The sequence below is a fragment of the Meles meles genome, chromosome 7 (assembly GCF_922984935.1).
Source record: "Meles meles chromosome 7, mMelMel3.1 paternal haplotype, whole genome shotgun sequence".
NCBI lineage: Eukaryota > Metazoa > Chordata > Mammalia > Carnivora > Mustelidae > Meles > Meles meles.
This window is the reverse complement of record NC_060072.1, coordinates 88,889,995-88,916,950: the sequence shown is the minus strand read 5'-3', so window position 1 is coordinate 88,916,950 and position 26,956 is coordinate 88,889,995. Positions and strand designations below refer to the sequence as shown.

The following is a 26,956-nucleotide window of genomic DNA, read 5'->3' as shown; positions in this document are numbered from 1 at the left end:
ACAGATTGTTAAAAATAATAATAATAATAATAAGGCAATCAGGGAAATAAGAATACTGACTATTCTTTCTACTTTTGGATATGTTTGAATATTCCATAGCAAAATGGGTTTTTTTTTGTTTTTGTTTTTAAAGATTTTATTTATTTATTTGACAGAGAAAGACACAGTGAGAGAGGGAACACAAGCAGGGAGAGTGGGAGGAGAAGCAGGCTTCCCACCAAGCAGGGAGCCTGATGCGGGGCTTGATCCCAGGACCCCAGGAGCATGACCTGAGCCGAAGGCAGAAACCTAGCGACTGAGCCACACAGGCACCCCCAAAATGTTTTTTTAAAAAGAAAATCCTATCAAGTTAAAGAAAACAATTACAGAAAAAAAGAGTATGTACAAAGATGTTTAAGGTAGTGTATTAGTAATAAATCCTAAAACAACTATAAATTTTTAAAAAGGAAGAAAGTTTAAATTAATTATGAGAAAATACTATAGAATATTATGCAGTCATTAAAACAATAAATGTGATTTTTTATTATATAGACATACAGAAATTCGAAAGTGTCTTATGAAATCAAGTTGAGGGGGGAAATCAGAAAAAAAATACCTGCCCCTCAAATAAACAATTATTACACTTGTACGAAAACTATGTTAGGGACTTAAAGAGAACATAAAGTAATGAACATAAATATTGGATGCTGATATGAAATTTTGGGGTGAAGTCTTCATTATTTTTCTTTCATTTAGTCTTCAAAATAACTTTATAAAGTAAAAAATGTATTCACAAATACATGTTTACTTCAGAAATTTTGGAAAATAAGGAGTATGTTTACTGCCCATCCCCAAATTAACATCCAAAAGAGATGCTTTGATTCTCCCAAAACTGCTTAATAAACAGCCCAACTACTCATCCAGTTGTTCACTCCAAAAATCTAAGACTCATCCTTGATTCCTCTTTCACCCATGCTCACTCTGCATTAGCAAAACCTGTCAGTTTGCTCTTCAAAGGAAGTCTCCAACCCTCTCCCTTAGCCTCGACCGCCTTCACCTCTTGCCTAAACCATCGCCACAGACTGCTGACTAGTCTCTTGCTACCTCTCTCCCTTCCAGGCTCTCTGGCTTTCTCATGTTCTTTAACCACACCAAGCTCATTCCTGCTTCAAAACCTTGGCGCTTGCTGTGCCCCTAGCCTGGAATGTTCCTACTCCCAGATAGTCTCATGACTTGCCCTCACTTTATCCAGATTTCGGACGAGATGTCTTCTTCCAGTCATCCCTGGATCACCCTAAATAAAGTCCCTCACTCTTTGTGTTCTTCTTCAGACATATCACTACCTAAATTTTATATAAATCAGTAAATAAATGTATGTATGTATATATGTATGTATGTATGTACGTAGATACCCGCATACCTTGGAGACATTACGGGTTTGGTTCCAGATTATCAACAATAAAGCAAGTCAAATGAATTTTTTGGCTTCCCAGTGCATATCAAAGTTCTGTTTATGCTATACTCTAGTCTGTTTAGTGTCTAAAAGAACATTAGATTTAAAAACAATGTACATGCCTTAATTAAAACATTCCTAATTGCTAGAAAATGCTATCACCTGAGCTTTCAATGAATCATAAACTCTAATCACAAATCATCATAACAAATAATAATGAAAAAGCTTGAAATATTGCTAGAGTTGCCAAAGGATGACACAGAGACACAAAGAAAGCCAGTGCCGCTGGGAAAATGGTGCTGACAGATTCACTTGACACAGGGTTGCCACAAATCTTCACTTTGCAAAGAACATAATATTTATGAAGTACCATAAAGGGAAGCACAATAAAATGAGGTATGCTTCTGTGTGCGTCCACACACATGAACATATGTATATATGATTTTTAAATTTTGTTTATAGAGTTTTGGGACACTTGAAAACTTCACATTTTATGTAGTGACTTCTATCAATCTTCTATTTAAAGTTTTCCTCCAATGCTTTTGTGCTTATAATTGTTAAAACTCATTTAATAATAGAAAAAAAGACACATGTGACAGACTTAGAAACCCAGAAATATGCCCAAGCATATATGGTTAACTAATATTTGACAAGGGAGCCAAGACTATTCAGTGGAGAAAGGATAGTCTCAATAAATGTCGCTGGGAAAACTGGATATTCGCAAGCAAAAGAATGAAACTGGAACTCCATCTGACACCATTCATAAAAATCACCTCAAAATGTTATTAGACGTGAATGTAAAACCTGAAACACTAAAACTCTTAGAAGAAAATATAGGGGGAAAGTCCTTTGACATTGTTCTTGGCAATGATTTTGTGGATATGACACCAAATCCACAAGCAACAAAAGCAAAAATAAACAAGTGGGATGGTATAAAACTAAAAAGCTTCTGCACAGCAAAAGAAATGAGAAACAAAACGAAAAGGGAAAATATGGAATGGGAGGAAATATATGTAAACCACATCTCTCGTAAGTAGTTAATATCCAAAATATATAAGGGATCCATATAACTCAATAGAAATCATCATCATCATCATCATCATCATCATCATCATCATCCAATTTTAAAACAGCCATTTTTCCAAAGAAGATATACAAATGGCTGGAAGGTACATGAAAAGGTGTTCAACATCACTAATAATTAGTGAAATTTAAATCAAAACCACAATGAGATAATATCCCACACCTATTGGAGTGGCGATTACCAAAAGGAGAAGAGGTAAGTGCTGACAAGAATGCAGAGAAAGGGGAACCCTGTCGTACTATTGGTGGGAATGCAAATTGGTGCAGCCACTCTGGAAAACAACATGGAGGCCTCAAAAAGTTCAAAAACAGAACTACCGTATGATCCAGCCATTGCACTATACTGGGCATAAATCCAAAGGAAATGAAATTACCATCTCAAAGAGATCTCCACACCCCCGTGCTCACTGCAGCATTAGTTACCATAGCCAAGACACGGAAACAACCTAATCCATCAGAGGATGAATGGACAAAGAAAAGGTAATATATATTGTGTGTTTATATATACACAATTGAATTGAATTGAATTGAGTATCATGTGGCCATAAAAAAGAAGGAAATCTTGCCATTTGCAACAACATGAATGAAACTTGAAGACATTAAGCTAAGAGAAATAAGTCAGACAGACAAAGATAAATACTATATGATCTCACTTATTTGTGGAACCTAAGAAACATCTAAAGTTCTAGAACCGAGAGAACAGATTGGTTGTTGCTGGGGGTGGGGGAAATGGGTGAAGGTGGTCAAAGGATACAAACTTTCAGTTATAAGATAAATAAATTCTGGGGACGTAATGTTCAGCATGATGACTATAGTTAACAATGGTGTATTGTGTACTTGAAAATAGCTGAGAGTAATTTTTAAAATTCTCATCACAAAAAAAATGTGACTATGTGAGATGATGAATTTGTTAACGAATCTTATTGTGATCATTTCACAATATATACAGACAGCGAATCATTATGTCATACACAGTGTTATATAGGTCCATTATATCTCAATAGAGCTGGGAAAAAATAATACAAGATTTTAAAAAATTCAAGATATTAAGGAAAAATGCCATTTAAAATACATTTCAAAGGACACTATTTCAGGCACTAACTGTATTTGGAAACACTTTCCGGCTCATTCATTTCTTGGTCTGGTATTTTCATTTTGTTACACATCCATTCTTGGCACGCATAGACCATTGATTGAGCATCCATTGTATGGACAGCAGATGCCAAGTGCTGAGGGAAATGAGGAAGGACAGAAAGTCCTGTGCAAGTTATCTTTGCATGGTGCCAACCTCGACACCATCTGCAATTAGGTACATAACAAATGATAGGTTTTGTATGGTTGTCAAATTAGGCCTTTTGGGAGAACACGAACCATGAGATCTGATAATAAGAGCAGACTCTATGTTCATATTCTAAGTAGACTGTAGACAAACAAAGGGGGGAAAACCCAATTATTGGGACCAAAAATAAAGGACAGATAGGGACAAGAATCCTTCATCCATTCTCAGCTAAGAACACCTTTGGAGTAATCTTCCCAACTCCTGAATATGACCCTTGGGATTCCTGACATGCTGACTTCTCCTGTGGCCCTTCCTATGTTCTGTAACTTGAGGGTGCCCGAAGTGTACAGTTGGTGCAAGAACCGTGACCTCTTCCTCCTTGGCCTTCTTTTTGGCATCATCCAACTTCTTCTTTTTACTTTCAGGCATGAGATCATCTAACCAGCTCAGCTCTCGTTTAGAGAAACAGAGATCCATCACTTTCCTGACAAAGACCAACGCCAATACCTGAAGAAAAATAAGGAAAGGGAATTAAAGGAGTTCATTTCTTTCCTGGAGTTAAACACCAGGACATTTCAAGGAAAAGCAAATGCATAGTAATCATAATAGTCGCCTATTATGGAGTACCTTCTTTGTATCAGATACTAAGGAGAGGGCTTTCTGTATAGCATTTTATGTAACTATTGTTATAACAGCCCTACAACTTGGAGAGCAACCGATTTAATTCCTTCACTGAAAAGAGACACGGCACATCCTCAGAAGGCCCAGAGTTGCCTTTCCCTGTGGTGGGACCAGCAGGAAGGGCTGCAGGGCAGTCCTGAGGGAAAGAGCTTTTGCCAGAGCCCAGCTATGGCAAGACCAGGCACGCCCAGCCCAAGCACGCCTCACCACGGCAGGAAGGTCTTTGAAGGACCACCAGAATTCCCCCTGATCCTTCGCCTTTACATTTCCCCACAAAATCCTTGCTATATGCCTGCGTCATGAATCGCTAGCATTTTGTGGTTCTGCCCCCTGGACTGGCCTGACACTCTTTTTGTAATTGACAAAACTGAGGTCCAGGGAGAGAAAGTAACTTGCCTAAAATCTGACAGCTAATTTCCTCATCTGTACATAGGATAGGATGCCTCAGCTGCTGCTCCACTTTTTTTTCCCATAAAAGGCCATTTTTGCCAAAGGGGAATTAATAATAACCCAGAATGACCAGCTTGGAGTGACTGGTATTCAGCGGCTATGTCTGGTGGCTGGACAGCAATGAGGGAAATCAGGCTTATGTTTAAACACGCTTCTCCTTCATGTCCACAACTACTCTCTAAATAAATCCAAAATAATAGTGTCCCTTCCAAGGGGTTGTCAGGCATTTGCTGTTAATTTAACCAGTCAACCCCTGAATATAACACCCAAATGCAAAAATCTACATGAACTCTGACAAAACTGAGAGATCTATCAGGAGGTACATGTGTGAGAGAGGAGGGGAGAAGAGCCCCCATCAACCCCCGTTTTCCTCACCCTTGAATATTCTCCCAAAAAGTTCTGAAATAAGCACCAAACATTACCCTCACTGCCTTTTCTCCCTAGAGGTCCACCCTTTGGGTCACTTTCAAACAGCCACATGACACAGGGTGAACCAGAGAGGAGAAGGTAACAGGAGGAGAAGATGAGACTGGGAGGATGTCAGGTGGCAAGAATTTCATCCTCACCCTAGTGGCAGGAAGCAGCTTGTCATCTGCGGTACCACACACAGCTGAGCTTCCCTAGTCCCTTTTCCAAAGTCTCTGCTTCAGTTCAAGAGGAGGTGAGGATGTCCCAGTCACTTCTCAGTGCTGGGCCAACTTCATCCCCTCTCCCAGTGGCTGAAAACAGTGGATTTCCACCACTCCAAGCACTTCTGATTGCAATGAATTCTAAATCGGATCTCTGTTACTCTGAAGTAACACGCAAATTATCGCGAACATGAAGAATGCTCTCCATGTCAGAATCATGAGACACAGATAAGAGAAAGGAAGTTAGGAAGGGAGGGAGGGAGGCAGACTGATAGACTTGAAAGTAAAAGTAAAGAGGCTAAGTCGCCTCACACGTGCACCCACACCTCAAGGTCCGCAAATAAGCTGCTCCTGCAAAAGCCGACCAGAAGACTCACCACTGATAAGGGGTTAATATCTAGAATGATAGAGAACTCCTGAAACTCAACACCAACAACCAAAAACAAACAATCTGATTAAAAAATGGGCAAGGGTTTGAACAGACAGGTCTTAAGATATACAGTCAAGCACATGAAAAGGGGCTCAAGCTCACTAGTCATTAGAGAGATGCAAATCGAAACCACTAGCTTCACACGCTTTAGGATGGCTGATCTCCAGAAAACAACAAACAAAACTAAAAGGCCCAAAGCAGAAAATAAGTGTTGGCAAAGATGTGGACCAATTGGAACCCCATGTACTTATAAGATCGAGCAGCCATTCCTCAAAAAATTCAAAATGGAATCACCATATGATCCAGCAATCCACTTTTAGGTATATACCGCAAAGAACTGAAAGTGGAACATACTTATTTGTACAATTCATGTTTATGGCAGCATTATTCGCAATAGCCAAAAAGTGGGAGCAATCCAAGTGTGTACGAGTGAATGTACAGATAACCAAAAGGTGGTATGTGTGTGTATATATATATATATAAAAAAACACACACAGGAATATTATTCAGCCTTTCATAAGGACATTCTGACACATGTTACAACATAAATGAGCCCCTTGGAGACATTATGCTAATAAGTAAAATAAGCCAGATACAAAAACACAAATACTTCATGGTTCCACTCTCATGAGGCACCTGGAGTAGTCAAATTCATGGAGACCAAAATAGAATAGTGGTTTCCAGGGCTTAGGGGAGGGGCAGTAGGGAGTCATTGTTTAATGGGTATAGAGTTTCAGTTTTGCAAGGTAAAATAGTTCTGGAAATGTATGGTAGCAAGAGTTATACCACAACACAAAGTGTACCCTCACAAAATGGTTAAGATGATAAACTTTCTGTTATGTACATTTCATCACGCTTTTTTTTTTTTTTTTAAGATTTTATTTATTTATTTGACAGAGATCACAAGCAGGCAGATAGAGAGGGGAAAGCAGGCTCCCCACGGAGCAGAGAGCCCGATGCGGGGCTCAATCCCAGGACCCTGAGATCATTACCTGAGCTGAAGGCAGAGGCTTTACCCCGCTGAGCCACCCAGGCACCCCTCATTGCGCTTTTTAAAAATAAACCATAATGCTGGAAACTCACCATCATCGGAAAGACAATGGCAGCTGGAGATGCCTTGATGACCCAGAGCAGGACGAGGCAGGTGAGCTGGATAAGGGTGAAGAGGTGCACCTTGCGCAGGGGCACGTGCCGAAGGTAGATGAAGTCTGGCTGGTGCTTTGCAGGCATCCCGAAGAGCTTCAGACGGTCAAAGAACTGAAAGGAGGGAACTGGCATTTATTTCCAGGAGGTTTCTTTGGGTCAGAAGCCTTGTGAGACCCATTCATGTCTCTTACATCACCTGCTCTAATGAGCAGGCAGTAAGTTACCTACTGTCTCCACTGGACAAAAATGGAAACTGAGTCTCAGAGAAACACAGGTAATTTCCCTAAGGTTGTTATACGACAGAGGCAACATTTAAATCCGTCTTTCTTTTCTTTTCTTTTTTTTTTTAAAGATTTGTTTCTTTATTTGAGGGAGAGAGAGAGAGAGTGAGCACGAGCAGGGGGAGCAACAGGCAGAGGGAGAAAGAGAAGCAGGTTCCCCACCGAGCAGGGAGTCCACTGTGGGGCTGGATCCCAGGACCCCAGGATCATGACCTGAGCTGAAAACAGTCACTTAACTTATTGAACCACCTAGGTGCCCCTCTTTTCTTTTCTTAAGATTTTTTTTTTAAAGTAATCTCTATATCCAACACGGTGCTCGAATTCATAACCCCAAGATCAAGAGTCACATGTTCTATCCACTGAGCCAGCCAGGTGCCCCTAAATCTATCTTTTCTAATTCTAGTTTCAGATTTCTTTCTTCTCTCTCACACTGGCTCCTGAGAGATCTTTCTCGGGGATTGTTGAGAACAAAATAAGCCAGTTCCACCTTTCTGCTTATTATCAAAACCTTATCTCTTGTTCTTTGAAGAGTTTGGAGCTTTTCATTGATTATTTATAGTAAAAAGAGAAAACTTCGTAATATTCTGGATATAAAACATATGACCATCCTTATATTATAAAAAGGAAAACAGGGGCACCTGGGTGGCTCCGTCAGTTAAGTGTCTGCTTTAGGCTCAGGTCATGATCCCAGTGTCCTGGGATCAAACCCCCGAACCAGGATTCCTGCTCAGCAGGAAGTCTGCTTCTCCCTTTCCCTCTGCCTCTCCCCCACTGCTTGTGCTTTCTCTCTCTCATTCCCTCTCTCTCTGAAATAAATAAAATATTAACTAATTAATTAATTTAAAATAAATAAAAAGGAAACCCGAGACCCAGAGGAATTCAATACCTGCCCAAGGTCACATTAAAATTCAGTGGGTAAGAGTGACCCTTGGATATTCATCTGGGTGCCCACATGATCTGTGGCACTCTCCTGATTCTCTGTGTTCAAAGAACTCAGAAGAATGAGTTGACAGATGGGCAAAGGCAGAGCACGACAGGAAGTAGTACCCGCTGACCTGGAGCAGCCCCCACCACAGCCAGTGTCGTCTGCCTTGCTCACACCGTAGCCTGGCGTGACAGCTAGTGTGATCCATGCATGGAAGCCTGCTATCTGCCTGTTACATAGCTAATGAAGGACTGGTACCATGACATCAAGCCAGGCCATCCTGAAAGTCTCTGTCCTCTCATGCTAGCTTGACTGTCCAAATGACTTGCCCAGTGCCCAAAGAAACATGAGCAGACAGTAGGTGACCTACTGTCTCTACTGGACAAAAATGGAAACTAAGTCTCAGAGAAACACAGGTAATTTCCCTAAGGTTAGCATGTGATAGAGGCAACATTTAAATCCAACATTTAAATCCTCAAATAGCTTTAAGTGGCAAGCTTAGGAAAGGGGTTCCCACGAGAACAGGTTCATGCACCCCTGGGAGAGCCCTCCCTCTCTGGTCAGGATGGATGAGCTCGTGGTGCAAAGTCGTTGCCCAGGTCGAACCGTGCAATACCTGAATTCCTTGTAGGGAGGAAACTCCCATGTAGAGGAAAACTCCATAGAGTACTGGCATTGGGATAAACTGAGGACAAAAGGACAGAAAGACCAGAAATTAAATTAGCTATCATAAACTTGTAAATCTCCAAGAAGGAAACTGAGTCCCCCAACCACGGCATAAACACCTCATTAGCTCCTGCTGCCTCTGGCATGATTTAGAAGGAGAAGCAAAATCAGAAGCTGACAATGATCAAATATCCTTTCATTCTGAGATGAAATGACTATACATAAGAGTAATCTGGTCCTAGTTAAATCACAGGCCTCACATTTTACCCTTGTCTGGCTCTTCCTCCTCCATGGGGATGGGCAGACACACACACACACACACACACACACACACACACACACACACACACACACACATCTTTTTACACTAATTACATAATCATCTCAGGGATTTGGTATGTTTTAAAACGGACTAAAAAGTTTCCTTTCTGCTAACCAGAGACTTGAGGGCAGGAATGGGGAGTTATCGGGGAATGATTTGGGGAGAAAAATCAGTATCTTTCTATTGCACTTGAATATGCATACACACCTATCAGATCTCATCTATCAATCCCAGCTATCTTCAGGGCAACTCTATGAGGTAGGGAAATGAGGCCTGCGGAATCAAGGCAAGGGATGTCTTGTAGCTGAAGACTGAACTTGGCTTGCTTTTATTCTGAACCTAAAGAAAATTTCCAAACATAATTCCTCTCAGAACTAGAAAATCCTCATTAGATTTTATGTTGTTTCAACCGTAGAGTGAGCAGACATCTCAGTTTGTTGCTAACCTTGCTTGTAGAACTACTGAATGGTGTCCTGAAAGAAGCCTTCTGAGATAGTTCTAGGAAGACCAGGCAATGCCCACCGCCATGCCTTCGTGGTTAGCTTCCTGGAGGAGCAGCAAACTGTGGGCACCTCCAGACGATGGCTAGACCAGAGGAGGGAGTGGGGCAGGGCTGGGGACAGAGAGTAGAAGTTGGGAGGGGGCGTGAGGAGAGGTGGACTGGGTGGAAAGTAAGGGGCCAGAAGATGGTTCCAAGTCCTCTCCCATTTCTCTCAACTATCGCCCTTAAATAGCACTCACGGAGCAGGCTGGGGTGGCTGAAGAGTCACCAAAAAGAGGGGAAAAGGAGGCAAGGGAGCCTCGTTTCCAGAATGCTCTGGAGTGTTTGGGACTTAGCGATACAGCCAGAGAACTTTCCTTTTCACCCTATTTTTCCAAAAGCAAGTCTTACACCCACAAAACTAAAAAAATTTTTTTCTCACGTTCAAGGCATCTTCTGTCTTTCCAAAAATCCTCTTTAACCCCACATCCCACACCAGCCACTGCCCATTTTCCGTTTAATATAAAAAATTTTAATTTTTCTATATTTTATATATTAATTATTAAATTATTTATTTATTTATTATTGTTGAATTATTTCTATATTATTTATTTATTAAATTATTGATTTGTTGATTAATTAATTTTTATATATTAATTATTATAAATTTTTATAAATTAAATTATAAAAATATAATTAAATTTTCCATTTAATATAAAAAATCTCTTGAAAGAGCTGGCTGCCCGTGCTGTCTTTACTTCTCACCTCCTATTTGCTCCTCACTTCCCTGAAATTCAACTTCAGTCTTATCATTCCACTGAATCTGTTCTTGTTGAGGCATGTTAGGCCTCCATGTTGCCAAATCTAATGGCTTGGTTTAGTCTTTATCATTCTAGACAGACAGATTCTAACCAATCCCTCTTTCTGGAAACATTCCCCTTGCTTGGCTTCCCTGATACCACACCCTCTTGGTTTCCATCCTACCTCTCTGGCAGCTCCTTCTGAGTCTCTGTTGCTATCTCCTCCTCTACCCGACTTCTAAATATTGGAGCTCCTTAGACTCTGCTCCTGCCTCTCGGCCTCTTTCTCTGTTATATCTACACTTCTCCCTGAGTGATTTTATCTACTCCCAGGGCTTTCAACACCACTAAGTGCTGTTGACTCCCACATTTATATTTTTAATCCAGAACCCTCCTCTAGCTTCTTCACGCAGTTGCCTGCTGGGTATCTCACCCAGATCTGACCATAGTCCCACCACCTCTCACAAAAATCACTCCCTCTTTCATGCAGTCTTCTCCATCTTAAATGTCTCTACCCTCCACCCAGATGGTCAAATCAGAAACCTAGCAGGCATTTTGATTTTTCCATTTTTCCACACTCCATCCCACATCTAGTCAACCAACAAGACTTTGGATCTGCTTCCTGCTCAGCAAGGAGTCTGCTTCTTTCTCTCTCTCTCCCTTTCTTCCTCTGCCCCTCCCCACTGTTCATTCTCTCTCTCTCTCTAATAAATTTAAAAAAAATCTTAAAAATAAAAATACTAAATGGATCATGACCCTTGCCTGAAAGTTAACCCTTTAGAGGTAAACTTTACCAGAGTCCATGAGGCCCTGCATGAGCTGCCCCTACCTGCTCTTCACTCTCATTTCACTCAATGCCTTGAGCCACATGGCCCTCATATTTCTTAGAACACATCTCACTCTTTCCCATCTCGGGCCTGGCTAGATTGCTATTCTCACTTCCCCCATGCCACCTCCCTCCATCCATGGCACAGCTGGCTCCATCTCATCTTTTTTTTTTTCTTTTTAAGATTTTATTTGTTTATTTGACAGAGAGATCGCAAGTAGGCAGAGAGGCAGGCAGAGAGGGAGGAAGAAGCAGGATCCCTGCCGAGCAGAGAGCCCAATGCGGGGCTTGATCCCAGGACCCTGAGATCATGACCTGAGCTGAAGGCAGAGGCTTAACCCACTGAGCCACCCAGGTGCCCCTGGCTCCATCTCATCTTAAACACCATCTCCGTAGAAGCCTTCTCGACCACATGAATGAAAACAATACTCCCCTCATTCTCTATAGCACCATGGAACACTATTTCTTTTTATCATTTTCATATTCTATATTTATCATGTTTGTTTTCTTTCTTCCTTTTTTTTGTACACTTCTCTCCCTTCTCCTCTTTTTTTTAAGTGGGCTCCATGCCCAGAGTAGAGCCCAATGAGGGGCCTGAATCCAAGATCCCAAGCTGAGATCAAGAGTTGGAAGCTTAACCAACTGAGCCATCCAAGAACCCCTCTTTTTTTTTAAAGATTTTATTTTTAAGTGATCTCCATACTCACCATGGGGCTTGAAATCACAACCTCGAGATCAAGAGTCTCATGCTCCACTGACAGAGCCAGCTGGGCACCCCTCATGTTTATTTTCTTGACTAACGTCTTTAACTACATCTTATCCATCTTACCTGGCTAGAGTAAGCTCTCCCAGGGCAGGAATTTGTATGTGTATCTCTTTGGCATATCACTGTATTCCCAGGACCTAACAGAATTCCTGACATAAATCAGGCACTAAATATTTATCTAATGTGGGAACGAATGGTTACCTTTAATATGGCCGTCATGAAGACTGAGCAGCCCATCAGCACAAAGATCATAAGGCCTGTCACTCTCTGTTCTCGGATGCCCAAGAACTTGGGTTGTTCTCCAGGAGCAGAGCATTCAGATTCTAGCTTGAGGCTGTTCACATGCGTGATGGACAGGACGGTTGCAGCCACAAACCAAGGCAGGCCCATAATGGAGCAGACACCCAGCATGATGGCCACCATCAGCAGGTCCAGGTGGTAGCCACAGCCTTTCTGTGGGGAAACAGAGTCTCCGTTACCACCCATGGGCTGGTGGTAGTGGGGCATAGAACAGTGAGCTAAGCGTCCCCAGCCCAAAGCATGAAGGGGTGTATAGGTAAGGAAGAAGGTGTCTAGGGATCCCAGATGAGTCTTCCAGACCCTCCTGGTTTGGAGGGAACAGAGAAGAAAAAAACGAAACTTTAGGCTGTCCTATATATGCTATATCCATTTTTTATTCAAGCACACCCCAGATCTCACCCGGAGTCTCATACATTCAAAGACTCATCTCTTCTTGGCAGAGTAACCAGAGACCAAGCCACATCTTGACCATCCTAGTGTCTAGATGATCGACAATAGAGGAGTTGGAGATTAATGGCTTCTTACAAATACCCCCAGATTCTTGACAAATATGGATTTGTCTACTCCACATAACGAGAGAACAGAGATGAAGGCATGGAGCCTTTCACTAGTAAATGTGCTGAAATCAACCCTATATCCTTAGAACCCTTGGGCTCAAGGTTCAGTCTGAAAACCCCAGTAATGCACACCATGGGGGAGACTATCTGACTCCAGGAAACAGCACCTCAAGCCCTGAACTGAACCTCCGAAGGATAAGCCTGTATAGGGACTATAAGGAACTGTGCCCACACCCTTCCCCACAGATTTGCGAAGACAGTGATAGAGTCCAATCTCCCTTCGCATCTTTCCATCATTCTCTACTCTGGTTTCATATCCAAACCAATCTTTGTCACTAGTGGAGGGATTGGAAGGCCCTGAAAACCCTTTATGAGCTCCTTCCATGACTGTTTTTATCCAGGTTCTATAGTTCCTGGTCTAAATGGGCTGATCCTAAAATAAAGAAAAAAAAGTAACAGACTTCTATTTGTCCTTCTAGGTCAGAACTTCTATTACCTTGAGCTTGTGTTCCTTCCTGTTAATGATGACAGCTGTGATCTGTTGGTCCATGAATATTAAGATAGTGCAGAGAAGAGCCGGGATAATTGCAGCTATCACAGTCCACCAGGGATTGGGGCCAATGGGACTAATAATCCACCCTCGATCATCCCTTGTCGGCTGAAGGGGAAAAAAACATAGTTTTATTTTTGTATTTTAACTGTAGTCATTAGGGCAAAGCAGATCAAACTAAATCAGAATATTCACATTATTCTTAAATGAGAATCCTTAAAAAAAAAAAAAAAAAAGGTCATGTGGGGCATCCAGGTGACTCAGTGGGTTAAGCATCTGCCTTCAGCTCAAGTCATGGTTCCAGGGTCCTGGGATCGAACCCCATGTCGGGCTCTCTACTCAGCAGGCAGTCTGCTTCTCCCTCTTCCTCTACCCCTCTCCCCTGCTCGTGTTCTTTGTCTCACTTGCTTTCTCTCTCTCTCAAGTAAATGAATCTTTAAAAAAAAAAAAGTCATAAAATACAGCAACTCCTTAGGAAATCTATGACCTTGTTCCAAATTCCCTTTGAGTCAATCCTCAATTATCAACTTCCTGTGAAATATTCATTAATCCTTCACTTCCTTCTCCTACTCTCCAAACCCACATACAGAGAAAGCAACTTTATCTGAACATTAACCCAAGTAAAATAACAAAATCCATTGTCAAAAAAATTTTTAATACAATTATAATTAAGGCAAATATAAATAATTTTTATTATCTACCTCCAGATTTCAGACTGGCCCCCCAGAAGCCATACAACACATGTCACGGCACAAATATAGGCAAAATAGAGCTCATGGGCTCAGATTGTGTTGGTTGGGCTCAGATTGGGGCCTTCTCCCAACAGCAGTGAAACTGGAGCCCAAGTACTAGAGACTTGAGACTATTGAACTTGAGGGCCTGTTGGGTCTCCAATATCCCTGTAAGACCACTACTGTTCATAAATCTTGTTTGGGTGTTTTTGACATACTTAAACTCTCCTAGATCCTCAAACCCCCTCCAGGGTATTCTGGGGAAGAAAAGTTCCCCTTATCTGGCAAGTAGTAATGGAAGATAAAAGGACAGGGACACAAACTGACCCAGAATTGACCCAAACTCAATGAACAAGGCAAAGACTGAAGGGCGCCTGGGTGGCTCAGTCATTAAGCATCTGCCTTTGGCTCAGGTCATGATCTCAGGGCCATGGGATCGAGCCCCACATCGGGCTCCCTGCTCAGCAGGAGGCCTGCTTCTCCTTCTCTCACTCCCCCTGCTTGTGTTCCCTCTCTTGCTGTGTCTCTGTCAAATAAATAAATAATAATAAAAAAAATCTTCAAAGAAAAAAATGCTACATCCAAAGTAGTTGGGTCCATATGGGTCATGACTGTAGGATTCAAATGTTTATCAATAATGCCACCAAATCCCAAATTATGAATAGGTTAAGTTCTGAAAGTTTATAGAATCCATGTCTCCTTAGTAACAATGTTCTAAGTTAAATTCTCAAGTCAGCATAAAAATTTATTAAACTCTGACTGACATGGGGTGCCTGGGTGGCTTAGTCGATTAAGCATCTGCCTTTGGCTCAGGTCATGATCCTGGGGTCCTGGGATCAAGCCCCATGTCATTGGGCTCCCTGCTCTGCCAGAAGTCTGTTTCTCCCTATCTCCTCTGACCCCCAATCCCTGATCATGCTCTCACTCGCTTGCACTCACTCTCTCTAAAATGAATAAATTTTTTAAAATCTTAAAAAAACAAACAAACAAACAAAAACGAACCTCTGACTGACATTAACACATTAGTAACAGTACTAGCCTTCAGACCAGGTCTTAATCGCTAGGGGCCATGTGGCATAATGGAGAAGAAAAGAAGGAAGAAAATGTCTTCTTTGCTTCCTGAAAGGGAGGCCTGCCAATGAGCAACATTTTCCTTGACATTCTCCCATTTTCCCTTCTCATGTCTCTCCTACCTCCCAGAGGCCTTCTTCCCAGATGTCCCAGAAATTCAGTACCTTCTGATTATCTTAAGCCTACCCATCAGGGAACCTTTCCAAGGACTGCTTAATGTTCTCAAATTGCTTATTTTTACACCAAATCCATTCCTCCTGGAGGGTTGACCTTAGGTAGGTATTAGAGAGGAAGCTGACTGCACTCATTCAAACAAAGGTGAGAATGACATATTCTCGGAGAAATTATATTTTTAAAGAGGCTGGCTTTTTTTTAATCCACAAATTTCTAACTGATGGCATTACAGTGCATTTAACAAAATAAAAAATTTTCAGGCACTATGGAAAAAGATATTTTTACCTAGGTCTATTTCAGGGAGGGAGAGAAAAAGAAAGGGAAGACAAAAGCATGTGGTATAGGGATGTTTGTAAGTCAAGGGGCTGCCTTTATTCCTGTCTTCTTTCTCCTCCCCAGCCTCTCCTGTCTTCTCATTTTATGATTCTTCCCAGGTCACTGAGTACACCAGGGCTTTCCCTCCCTTCAGCTTCCCATCCTCTGTGTTACTCAGTACCCCTAAACAGATCTAGAGTCCCCACATATGATCATTTGTTTGCCTTTTTTGCATGGGCAAAATATTATAGATTATAGGGAGTTATACAAAGAAACACTGAAACAGGGCTGAAGAGCTGTGCCAGTTACTCTGGTAGGAGCGCTACCCTGTGGGCAAGGCCCTCTGGCCCGCTCACCTCTTCCCACGGCACCATCCTTGAGGACAGGTGCCAAGTCCTAATCCAGCTTCTTTATCCCTCCTAGTGCCCTTAGAGAGTTGATGCTCCATGAAAGCACTGTTAACCAGACTTGTTCCAGGGACCCCACATTTCCACAGAATGTGGTATGTATTTAAGTAAACATGTGAATTCCATTGCATTGTTTTAAATCTTAACCTTCCATTCTTTTAACCACTTTTGGGTTCTGTTCTCAGACTTTTGGGGCTTGAACTCAGCTAACCCCGCAGAGTTTGCTCTTTTAAAAGGTAAGGCATGAGGAGCAAAGTTTAGATGGAGGGCACTGCGGAACACAGGATTCAGGTATGGTATGGCCTTGGAGAGTAACTTTTCTGGGAAACCACGTGAGGGCACCAAGTGCCCTGAAAGCTGTTTACCTTGAACACACTGGGAACTTGAAGTTTTGGGGATGGGACTCCAATCAAAAAGTCGATGATCACCATTGTGAAGATAGTGAGGAAGACAGCAAAGTCACTCACCATGGAGCGTACCTGGCGTGAGAAAGGATTGGAAAAGTGTTTTATTAGGTTAAATGCAGTAGAAAAGAATTTAGTATTATACAAGTTTTAAAAGTCCTCGGAAGCATGCTTTCATTTTATAACTGAATTAATATAAGTATATTTCAACAATAGGAATATGTTACCATGCCCAGGCTAACACCTCAAAAGCGTGGATATGATGGGGGAGAAGGAACTCTTCTTCAAGCTCTCATGTCACCGCCCTGACTGGGAAGAGTTCTGTTCGGAGGATTTATGCCCAGGTGGAGACAGTAGTTCTGAGAACTTGGAATAAGATTTTCTACGACCAGTCAAGGTCCATTTGTGCCGGCCAAGAACCTTGGCAGCAGGTTCAACTCCTCTTCTCCCTTACGTCTAACAGTTCATCTACCTGCATGCAAGTCCTATTAGCTCCCCCTTAGAACAGAGCCCGGATCTGAGCACCTGTCTCCACCTCCACTATTCCTATCCAGATCAATGTGACCATTGGCTCTTGTCCCGATAAGTACAGCAGACCCTTAACCTTGTTCTGACCTTCTCGAAAGCGGCCAGGCTGATCATTGAAAACAGAAGTTGGAACAGGTCACTCCTCCACGAAAACCCTGAAATGGTGCCTCATTTCACTGAGGCAAACACCCAAAAGGCCTTGGTCGCTGAGGCCCCCACAGTGCAATCATCATGTCCCTGAGCCCAGCTTCTAGAGCTTCCCTGCTCGCTCGCTCTGCTTTAGTCCCGCAGACCACTGTGTCATTTCTTTTTTTTTTTTTCTTAATTTATTTATTTGACAGACAGAGATTACGAGATTACAAGTAGCCGGAGAGGCAGGCAGAGAGAGAGAGAGGAGGATGCAGGCTTCCACGCTGAGCAGAGAGCCCGATGTGGGGCTCGATCCCAGGACCCTGGGACCATGACCTGAGCTAAAGGCAGAGGCATTAACCCACTGAGCCACCCAGATGCCCCCACTGTGTCATTTCTTACTCAGGCCAGACTCACTCCCAGCTCAGGGGCTCTGTGCTTGCTCATGCCTCCACCTGGAATGATTTTCCTCCGGGTAACCCGTCAGGCAGCTCCCTCACCCCCTTTGTGTTCACGCAGGCATCTCCTGCTCCTGGGGGTCTTCCCCAATGATGCTACTTGACGCTGGTCACCACCCTCTACTCTAGCACCTCCTCTACTCCTTTCCCGCTTCATTTTCTCTATAACACTTCTCACTGCTTTGCGCCCCAGAGGGCTTTATAGTTTAGTGTGGCTGAAATAAAATAAAACGTCTTGGGGTGCCTGGGTGGCTCAGTGGGTTAAAGCCTCTGCTTTGGGCTCAAGTCATGATCCCGGGGTCGTGGGATCAAACCCCGCGTCGGGCTCTCTGCTTGGCCGGGAGCCTGCTTCCCTTCCTCTCTCTCGTCTTATCTCTCTGCCTACTTGTGATCTCTGTCTGTCAAATTAATAAATTAAATTTTTAAAAAATCTGATCTCTAATAAATAAATAAAATAAAATAAAATGTCTCGAAAGTGCCCAGTGCCTGCCTTAATCTGAACTTCCAAGAGAAGTCGAGCAAAATATATCTTTGGTCAAAATATATCTTAACCTGACATTGAAACCTGAACTTTCCAGCTCCCTGCCCCTGGTTGTATTAGTTCTCTTCTGAATGTTACACATATTCTCTGCACCTGTACCTGCCCGCCCCCACAGCGAGCCATCTTGGGTTCATTGGACCAGCCTGGGGTCCAGTGGCCCTTCTTCCCTCTGAACGTCTATGGCCCTGACACCCAACTCTCAATTACTGTTTCATAGGGGCCCGTATGTTTCATATGTTTCCCTTCCCTAGATGATGGCAGAAACCATGTTCTAAACTTCTTTTGGGGCTCCTGGATGGCTCAGTCGGTTGTCTGCTTTGGGCTCAGGTCATGATCCCGGGGTCCTGGGATTGAGCCCCACATCCGGCTCCCTGCTCAGCAGGGAGTCTGCTTCTCCCTCTGCCGTTCCCCCTGCTCCTGCACTATCTCTCTCTCAAATGAATAAAATCTTTAAAAAAAAAATATTTTATATCCCCGCTAGCACTTAACCCAGGTCTGGGCAAATAGGTAGTAGAGAACCGCCACTTACTAACTATTGTCCAAACCAGAAACAGTGACCCGGAACTTATACGATATGTGTTTCCCTTAACTACTATGTGGTCTCCCTGATATCTAAGAATGTGTTTTAATCATGCATGTGTGTACCATAAATATCTAATCAACTAAGATCCCCACCCATGCAGACTTCCTGCTCTGCAAATGCACCTGATTGAACCCTCCCTTACAGAAAAACCACCATTTCTCCTGATCTGAACTCCCTTTCAAAGCAAAAGTGGCCCCTTTTAGCTACTCTACACCCAGCCTCTAATTCTGTGCTACTACAGCTGGTCGCAATCAAACAGTGCCATCCACATCAGCAAAGAGTGTTTGAGCCTTCAAACAGTCACAGTAACCAACTCAGGAGCATTTTGGCTGCTGCAGTCAATGTGACCACTGATTTCACAAGCTGCCACAAGGGCCATCCCTGGGAAGAGACTTTGGGGTCCTTTATGTATCCAAAGTGATCATCCCAATTTATTATAATTAGGAGCCAGCTCTAGCTATTGTAAGCTACATGTCCCAGCATTCTGGAAATGAAACTTAACAGCATTCTGGAAATGAGAGTTACCACCAACGGTTTTTCTTTTTTAAAGTAATCTCTAACCCCAGTGTGGGGCTTGAACTCATGACCCTGAGAGCAAGAGTCTCATGCCTGGGGGGCCTGGATGTCTTAGTTTGTTAGATGTCTGACTCTCGATCTCAGCTGTAGCCTTGATCTCAGGGTTGTGAGTTCAAGCCCTGGGTTGGGCTCCACGCTGAGCTTAGAACCTACTTAATAAAACAAAGAAAGTGTCGCGTGTTCTACTGAATAAGTCAGCAAGGTACCTGTCACCTGGCACTTCTAAACAAAATTTTTAAGTATTAATCCCTCATCCCCCACCACACATTGAGGAAAGGTTGCCAGACACTAAGAGAGGAGAATGCCATAGTATGGCTTATGGGGACGTGTGGGGCTGGCCACCTGCGGCTCCACTCAGCACGCAGAGAATTGACTGTTACATTAGAATTCTAATGCAAAATACGTGCATGAGCATGCTACCTACTCTGGTTGGGAAGTAGCGGCTTGTCTTAAATGTCTTTAAGGTGCTCGAGAGGATGAAGGTGGTGAAGAAGAGAATGCAGGACCAGAAGAGCACGTCGGGAGTATAGGGTCCGTGATGGCCACATGCAGATCCCGTGAACTCACCATGCATCTCCTGGCATTCCTGGAGGGACAAGCGTTCTGGGTGATGAGAGGCAGGCACAAGGTAATCGACAGCTCTGGCTTTCAAAGCCTGCCACTTGCTGTCACCCCACAGAGGCCAGGGATGCGCGGGGGAGCACAGGCCACCAGCCACATCCTCCTGACCTCAGCAGGGCTGTGGTGCTCCCACTTCTAGGGGCCTCCTCCGACAACTCCTTGTCCTTAGGAACTTTTGGAAATGAAACCAGGATGGTCCCAAGCAAGCACGCAGTTCTGGGAGGGCCTGGCGGTTTGTTTCTATTACAGAGCACTTGCATTCTGAATGTTCTTCAAGCCTCACCACACTGGGTGTGCCCCCCGCCCTGCCTGGTGTCATGCCCCATATTTCCTTAGAGCGGGCACCGGGTATGGGGCGTGTGGGAGAGAAGAGAAAGGCAATCTTCTTTTCCCTTTATAGACAACAGAACTTCTGAAGGGGGAAATGGTCAGCAAAAATAGTTTAAATAAAAAAGAACTTTCTTTTTGAAAACACCAGACCTTGCGGAAGGGCTGCCGCACTTCCCCCTGGCAGTCACAGCACCTTAACACAGCTCCAGACTTACACTAACAGTCAGGTTGGCCCAGTGGACTTCTGTCGCCACGATATTGTGGTCCTTCCAGTACTGTAGGGTATGATTGTTGGGATTTTCTGGGAAAGTACACCTGCAGCTAAGGGGAAAAGAAAAAAGATTCCTGAAGAAAGCAGCCAAGTATTCCATTAAATACTTTTAGCCATGCCTGGGCTAACGGTTCTGTCAGAGCCTGCCTTGTTGCCCTTTTGCCCCTTCAGATCCCTGAGATTGGTCCTGGTGCTTGAGGTCCATTCGTGAGCCCAACCACATCTTATTTTCCAGTTAGCCATTACTAAAGACAGACACAAATCAGCATGTGGGTCTTGAATTAAATTGTGCCGACAACCAAGCTCGGCACCTCACATGCTCAGAATGAGCCCTGGTGGTTTCCTGCTTAGTTTCTTCCTCTCAGGCCCTTCCCATGAAATTCAATATACAGAGCAGGGAGGACCTGATACCCCAGTCGGCTCTCAACAGTCTCCTCCAAGCCTGGATATCTCCTGCTCCTTATATCCCATCACATTCTTGTTCTAAAAATCAGAGTCTCAGGATGCCCGGGTGGCAGAGTCGGTTGAGCATCTGCCTTCATCTCAGGTCATGATCCCGGGGTCCTTCTCACTCAGTGGGGAGTCTGCTTCTCCTTCTGCCTGCTGCTCCCCCTGCTTATACTCTTTCTCTGTCAAATAAATAGAATCTTTGACAAAAATAAAAAATAAATAAAAATCAGTCTCCTAGAATTGTGATGCAAGCTCTTCCTGACACTGCTTTATTCCTGAAAATATCCCACCACAGCGGCCTCCACTTCCATCTGACTAGACCAGATCTGCCCACCTACTGGCCACCATTTGTCTCCCAGTCCCAACATGCTTCAGGATACACAATGAACACAGCCATTCCCACCAACTTTGTATCATCTGTAAATTTAATGAGCATGCCTTCTAAGTGTGACAAAAGTAAAATACAAAAAGATCTCAACAGATTATAAGAGGTGGAAACCAACAAAATGAAAAGTAATAGGGAAAGCTATAAAGTTCTATATTTACGTATGAAAAATCAATGGATGGCACAGCTGATTGAACATCAGACTCTTGGCTTCTGCTTAGGTTGTCATCTTGGGGTCATGGATCCGCAATCGGCGCAGAATCTGCTTGGGACACTCTCTCTCCCTCTCCCTTGGCTCCCCCACCCCAATCCGCATACTCTTTCTCTCTCTCTCAAGTAAATAAATAAATCTTTTAAAAAATCAATTCCAAATTTGGAAGCAACAAAGATGTCCTTTAGGAGATGAATAGATGAGCTATACTATACTTAGACAATAGACTATTATTCAGCACTAAAAAGAAACAAACTATCAAGGCATTAAAAGACATAAAAGACCTTTAAGGAGATAAGAGTATGTGAACAAAGCCAGTCTAAAAAACCTATATACTGAATGATTACAACTATATGATATTGTGGAAAAGGCAAAACTATGAAGATGCTGAAAAGACCAGTGGTTTCCCAGGGTCAGATTGTTAGCAAGGGATGAGTAGGCAGAGCACAGAGGATTTTTAAGGCAGTGAAACTATTCTGTATGATACTATAATGGGTGGTATATCATTACAGATTCATCAAAACTCACAGAATGTATATTACCAAGAGTGAACCCTAATGTAAACTATGGTCTTTGGGTGATAACGATGTATCAATGTAAATTCATTGCTTCAACAAACTCACCACTCTGGTATACGGGATGGTGATAGAGGGGAAACTGCACATATGTGGGAGCAGAGGCTAGATGGGAACTCTCTGCACCTTCTGCTCAATTGTGCTATGAACCTAAACTGCTCTTAACAAATCAGTTCAGGGACGCCTGGGGGACTCAGTCAGTGAAGGGTCTGCCTTTGGCTCAGGTCACGATCCTAGGGTCTTTGGATCAAGCCCCAGGTCAGGCTCCCTGCTCAGCAAGGGGTCTGCTTCTCCCTCTCCCTCTGTCCCCTCCCCCTGCTTGTGCTCTTTCTCTCCATTTCTGAAAAATAAATAAATAAAATCTTTTTAAAAAATAAAATAAAATAAAAAATAATTAATTAAAAATTTAAAAATCATTCCACACATACCAACATAAAATCATTTAAAGAGTTGGAGATGGGGCGCCCGGGTGACTCAGTGGGTTAAAGCCTCTGCCATCGGCTCAGGTTGCGATCCCAGGGTCCTGGGATGGAGCCCCACATCAGGCTCTCTGCTCAGCAGGGAGCCTGCTTCCCCCTCTTTCTCTGCCTGACTCTCTGCCTACTTGTGATCTCTGTCAATAAATAAATAAAATCTTAAAAATAATAATAAAGTTCTTGTTAAAAAAAAGAAAAGAGTTGGAGAGTTCTAGCTGCAACAACAGAAGACAAATATGAAAAATACCATCTTGAGCTTTATTAACACAGAATTATAGTATCCAGATCCAAAGTCTACTCAATCCAGGGCTGGGTACTCATGAAGGTAGATCCTTTGTCTGTCATGCCCTATATTTCCAGGGCCTAAAAAAATACTTGGCATGTAGTAGGTGCTCAACAAATTTTGTTAAATGAATATATGATTTTTAAAAAGGTCAAAGAATGAACTTTACCCCAATGCCAATCAGCAATCCACAAGGCTTTAAAGACCATACTCCCTAATTGTTGTTATTTTGTAATTATTAAAATAATTTCATGCTACTGCTTATGTTCCACATAAGCATATGAGTGAAACCATTTAATTGTTTCTCTGCTTGACTTATCTCACTTAGCATAATCCCCCTCTCCAGTTACATCCATGTTGATGCAAATGGTGGGTGTTCACTGTTTCTGATGGCTGAGTAATATTCCATTGTATATATGGACCACATCTTCTGTATCCATTCATTTGTTGAAGGACATCTCAGCTCCTTCTACAGTTTGGTTATTGTGGACATCACTGCTATGAACATTGGGGTGCATGTGCCCTTTCTTTTCACTACATCTGTATCTTTGGGGTAAATACCTGGAGTGCAATTGCTGGGTTGTAGGGTAGCTCTGTTCTTAACATCTTGAGGAACCTCCACACTGTTTTCCAAAGTGGCTGCACCAGCTTACACTCCCACCAACAGTGTAAGAGGATTCCCCTTGCTCTGTATCCTCGCCAACACTTGTTGTTTCCTGTTTTGTTAATTTTTGCCATTCTAACTGGTGTAAGGTGATCTCATTGTGGTTTTGATTTGAATTTCCCTGATGGCTACTGATGTCGAGTATTTTTTCATGTGTCTGTGAGCCATTTGTATGTCTTTTTCGGAGAAGTGTCTATGCCCATTTTTGACTGGGTTATTAGTTTTTTGAGTGTTGAGTTTGAGAAGTTCTTTATAGATCTTGGATATCAGCCTTTTATCTATAATGTCTTTGCAAATATCTTCTCCCTTTCCGCAGGTTGCCTCTTAGCTTTGTTGACTGTTTCCTTTGCTGTGTAGAAGCTTTTTATCTGATGAAATCCCAAACAAGCAATAGCACAAAGGACCATAGGGGAAGGGAGGGAAATCCAAAGGGGGAGAAATCAGAGAGGGAGATGAACCATGAGAGACTGTGGACTCCAAGAAACAATTTGGGGGTTTCAGAGGGGAAGGTGGTGGGAGGAGGGGATAATAGGGTGATAGGTATTGAGGAGAGCTTGTGCTGTGATGAGCACTGGATGTTATACCTGACTAATGAATCACTGAACACTGTATCAAAGACTAATTATGTACTATACAGCAGCTAACTGAACATAAAAAATTTAAAAAGCAAAAAAAAAAATAGTAATTTCAAAATTCTAACAATTTTTTTATGAATTCGGACCTTTAAAAGGTTAATAAATGCATAAGCAAACTCTATGGAAGTGTATCCATAGCTAGGTGGCAGACACCTCCTGGCAGTGTGCTCTCTCTGCTCAGACAGTTTCAGGTTGAAACTGTTTGCTTCACAACCAGACCCACCACATCAGAAAGGTACAGCCAGCAGGGAGTGAACTGGATGGACAGAGCTAAAGGTTGAGGGTCTCTAGTCATAATTTGGAGAATACTATTCCAGGGAAGAAATGTTTTATAGGACTAGACTCTCCTAGATGGTTGAAAACACAGCCAGATACTGTGCTTCTTTTCCAGCTGATCTGAACTGTCTTAAACATGCGAAGAAAACAGTCTCTTGGATTGAAATCTAGGTAAGTAAATAGATTATTAGATCTTTAGGAAACAAAGTAAGAGGCTTGTGGATCTCTAAGGAATTATTATTACATCTCTACTTAATGATTCCGAAGAATAGCCTGTATGTATTTTCAGAAAATCTTGAAAACACGCCCTAAGGACTCACAAATCCTTGTAAAAAGTTCTTCCCAACAACTAACTTGAATTCCTCCCACCCCCTTTTGCAGCCCATTTTTGTCTCATGCCTGAATCAAAAGCCATGCTCTGGAAAACATTTCTCATATGCCCTGAGTTTCCCTCTTTGTCCATCCTCTCCATCATCACTCCTGACTGTTCTCCTCTCTGGCAGATCTTCCAGGCCTCCACATCCCCAGCCCTATTTCCCAGCGAGAGGGCCAAGACACTTCCTTATTCCTTAACACAAGCTACAAGTACTATCTGGTACACTGCATTCAGCCCATAAAGTCAGGTCCCCTGCACAACTGAAAAAAAAAGCAAAGACAAATAGAAACCATACTTACTAATACAGGCTAAGGTGGTCCAGCTGGCTGTGCATGTGGATGGGGTAGGTCTCTGCCAGGTGAATCAGCTTTTCTATGGCTTCATAGATAAAAATAATGCAAATCAGAGAGGCAAACGCTTCTTCTGTGAAGCGGGTAATGTAACAGACAAGGGAACTGGCATCAGTTGCCACAAGGACGATACACAGGAAGGCGGTCCACAGTCCAATACAAGCTCGCAGGGAGAGGTATGAAAGAGCGTAGTCTCTGAAACAAGACCAAGGTTCATCAGAAAGTATGGATGGATGAATTACAAGACAAAGGGTCAGAAATGTGCTTAGTTCATCTCATAGTACCCATTCTGGTATTGCAACCCAGTTTGACCCTAATTCTGACTGTACTTCCTTCCTCAATGCTGCCCAGGGACAGCTGTGACGAAAGATTTGCTCTGCAAGCTGGGCAAGGACATGGGAAGTGGAGAAGGAGGGAATAGCCCTCACCCATTCCTGCCATTTTTGGCCAACATGATTCAGATATTATTCTTGCAGTTAGGAAAAAGGAGCTGGCCCTTGTTCCACATATTCCCACTCCTAATACAAAATGGAGAAAAGATTTTATAGAAAAAGTAGGAAGATAAGGGCACTGCCAAGTCTCGACACATCACTAGCAACCAGAATATGAAGAGGGTGTATTAGGCCAAATTAAAAGTGAACTTGAAATAAAAATAGAGGAATTTGAATTATCTAGGAAAGTTCTTTTTTAAAGATAAAAAGCCAAGACTTCAATAATGGCTGAGGGATGTAAATAAAGCTCTTTAAGACTGGGAGATGCACTATTTTAGGTACAGTACTATCCAGGGGGCAGGACAACAAACCAAATGATATTCGTACTTCTGGTTTTTACAGTCCAGAGTAATATTTGCCTGCTTACCCTCACCTAGGATCCTGGCATTCAATTCTAAGAGCACAATAACACATCGAGTTAGAGTTTTCAGAAAACCAAATGTCTTACTTGCAGAATTTGAACAAAATCTTTTCAAACACAAGCACTGGCCCCGTACTTCCCAGGATGGTGAGAGCCTGTCCCGCAAACAAGGAATAGGCAATCCCAGTCATGGAGGCTCCAAACAAGGATTCAATTGCACTCTGAGGGGGGGAAAAGAAATCATCAGAGTCCATAACCCATCTGTAACCAGTAACGTGGGCTTCTGTACATTCCTGACTTAGATCTCTTGTGTGCCCTGACAAGCCATTTGCTTGTGTTTCATCTTAGCAAGAGTGAAGAGTACACACTAATACTCCTGTAAACGGGTACCACTGTGATGATTCAGGTGCCCAAATCCAACCATGTATGATTCCTTAACTAAGTCCTGTTCTTCAGTGACTCCATTCAGTATACGGAAATATACACAGAAAGCACAATGATACCATTCACACGACGAGCCGTCACTGAGTCACCTCAAATGTCAAATGACACTGATGTATCATTTTCCATCCTTTGAGCACCAGGTAATTCAACTGGGCCATCAACCACTGAAATTGATATTTAAGTGGAAGAGAGTCTATTCTAAAGGGGAAACTGTGTTGCTGCACGGTATGAACTCA

The 26,956-nt window shown here is 42.7% G+C and overlaps 1 protein-coding gene across 1 annotated transcript in view; it reads right to left on the bottom strand.

Moving 5' to 3' along the window:
- SLC4A8 (solute carrier family 4 member 8) overlaps positions 1-26,956 on the bottom strand; it is a 78,173-nt gene that overhangs the window by 10,191 nt on the left and 41,026 nt on the right. The window contains exons 13-22 of the mRNA XM_046012942.1: positions 26,364-26,497; positions 25,374-25,619; positions 20,688-20,793; positions 19,946-20,107; positions 16,668-16,781; positions 13,551-13,712; positions 12,399-12,650; positions 8,953-9,021; positions 7,068-7,241; positions 4,164-4,301 (exon numbers count right to left, since the gene is read on the bottom strand). Coding sequence (XP_045868898.1) covers positions 4,164-4,301; positions 7,068-7,241; positions 8,953-9,021; positions 12,399-12,650; positions 13,551-13,712; positions 16,668-16,781; positions 19,946-20,107; positions 20,688-20,793; positions 25,374-25,619; positions 26,364-26,497 — 1,557 coding nt within the window. The remainder of the gene's footprint in view (positions 1-4,163; positions 4,302-7,067; positions 7,242-8,952; positions 9,022-12,398; positions 12,651-13,550; positions 13,713-16,667; positions 16,782-19,945; positions 20,108-20,687; positions 20,794-25,373; positions 25,620-26,363; positions 26,498-26,956) is intronic.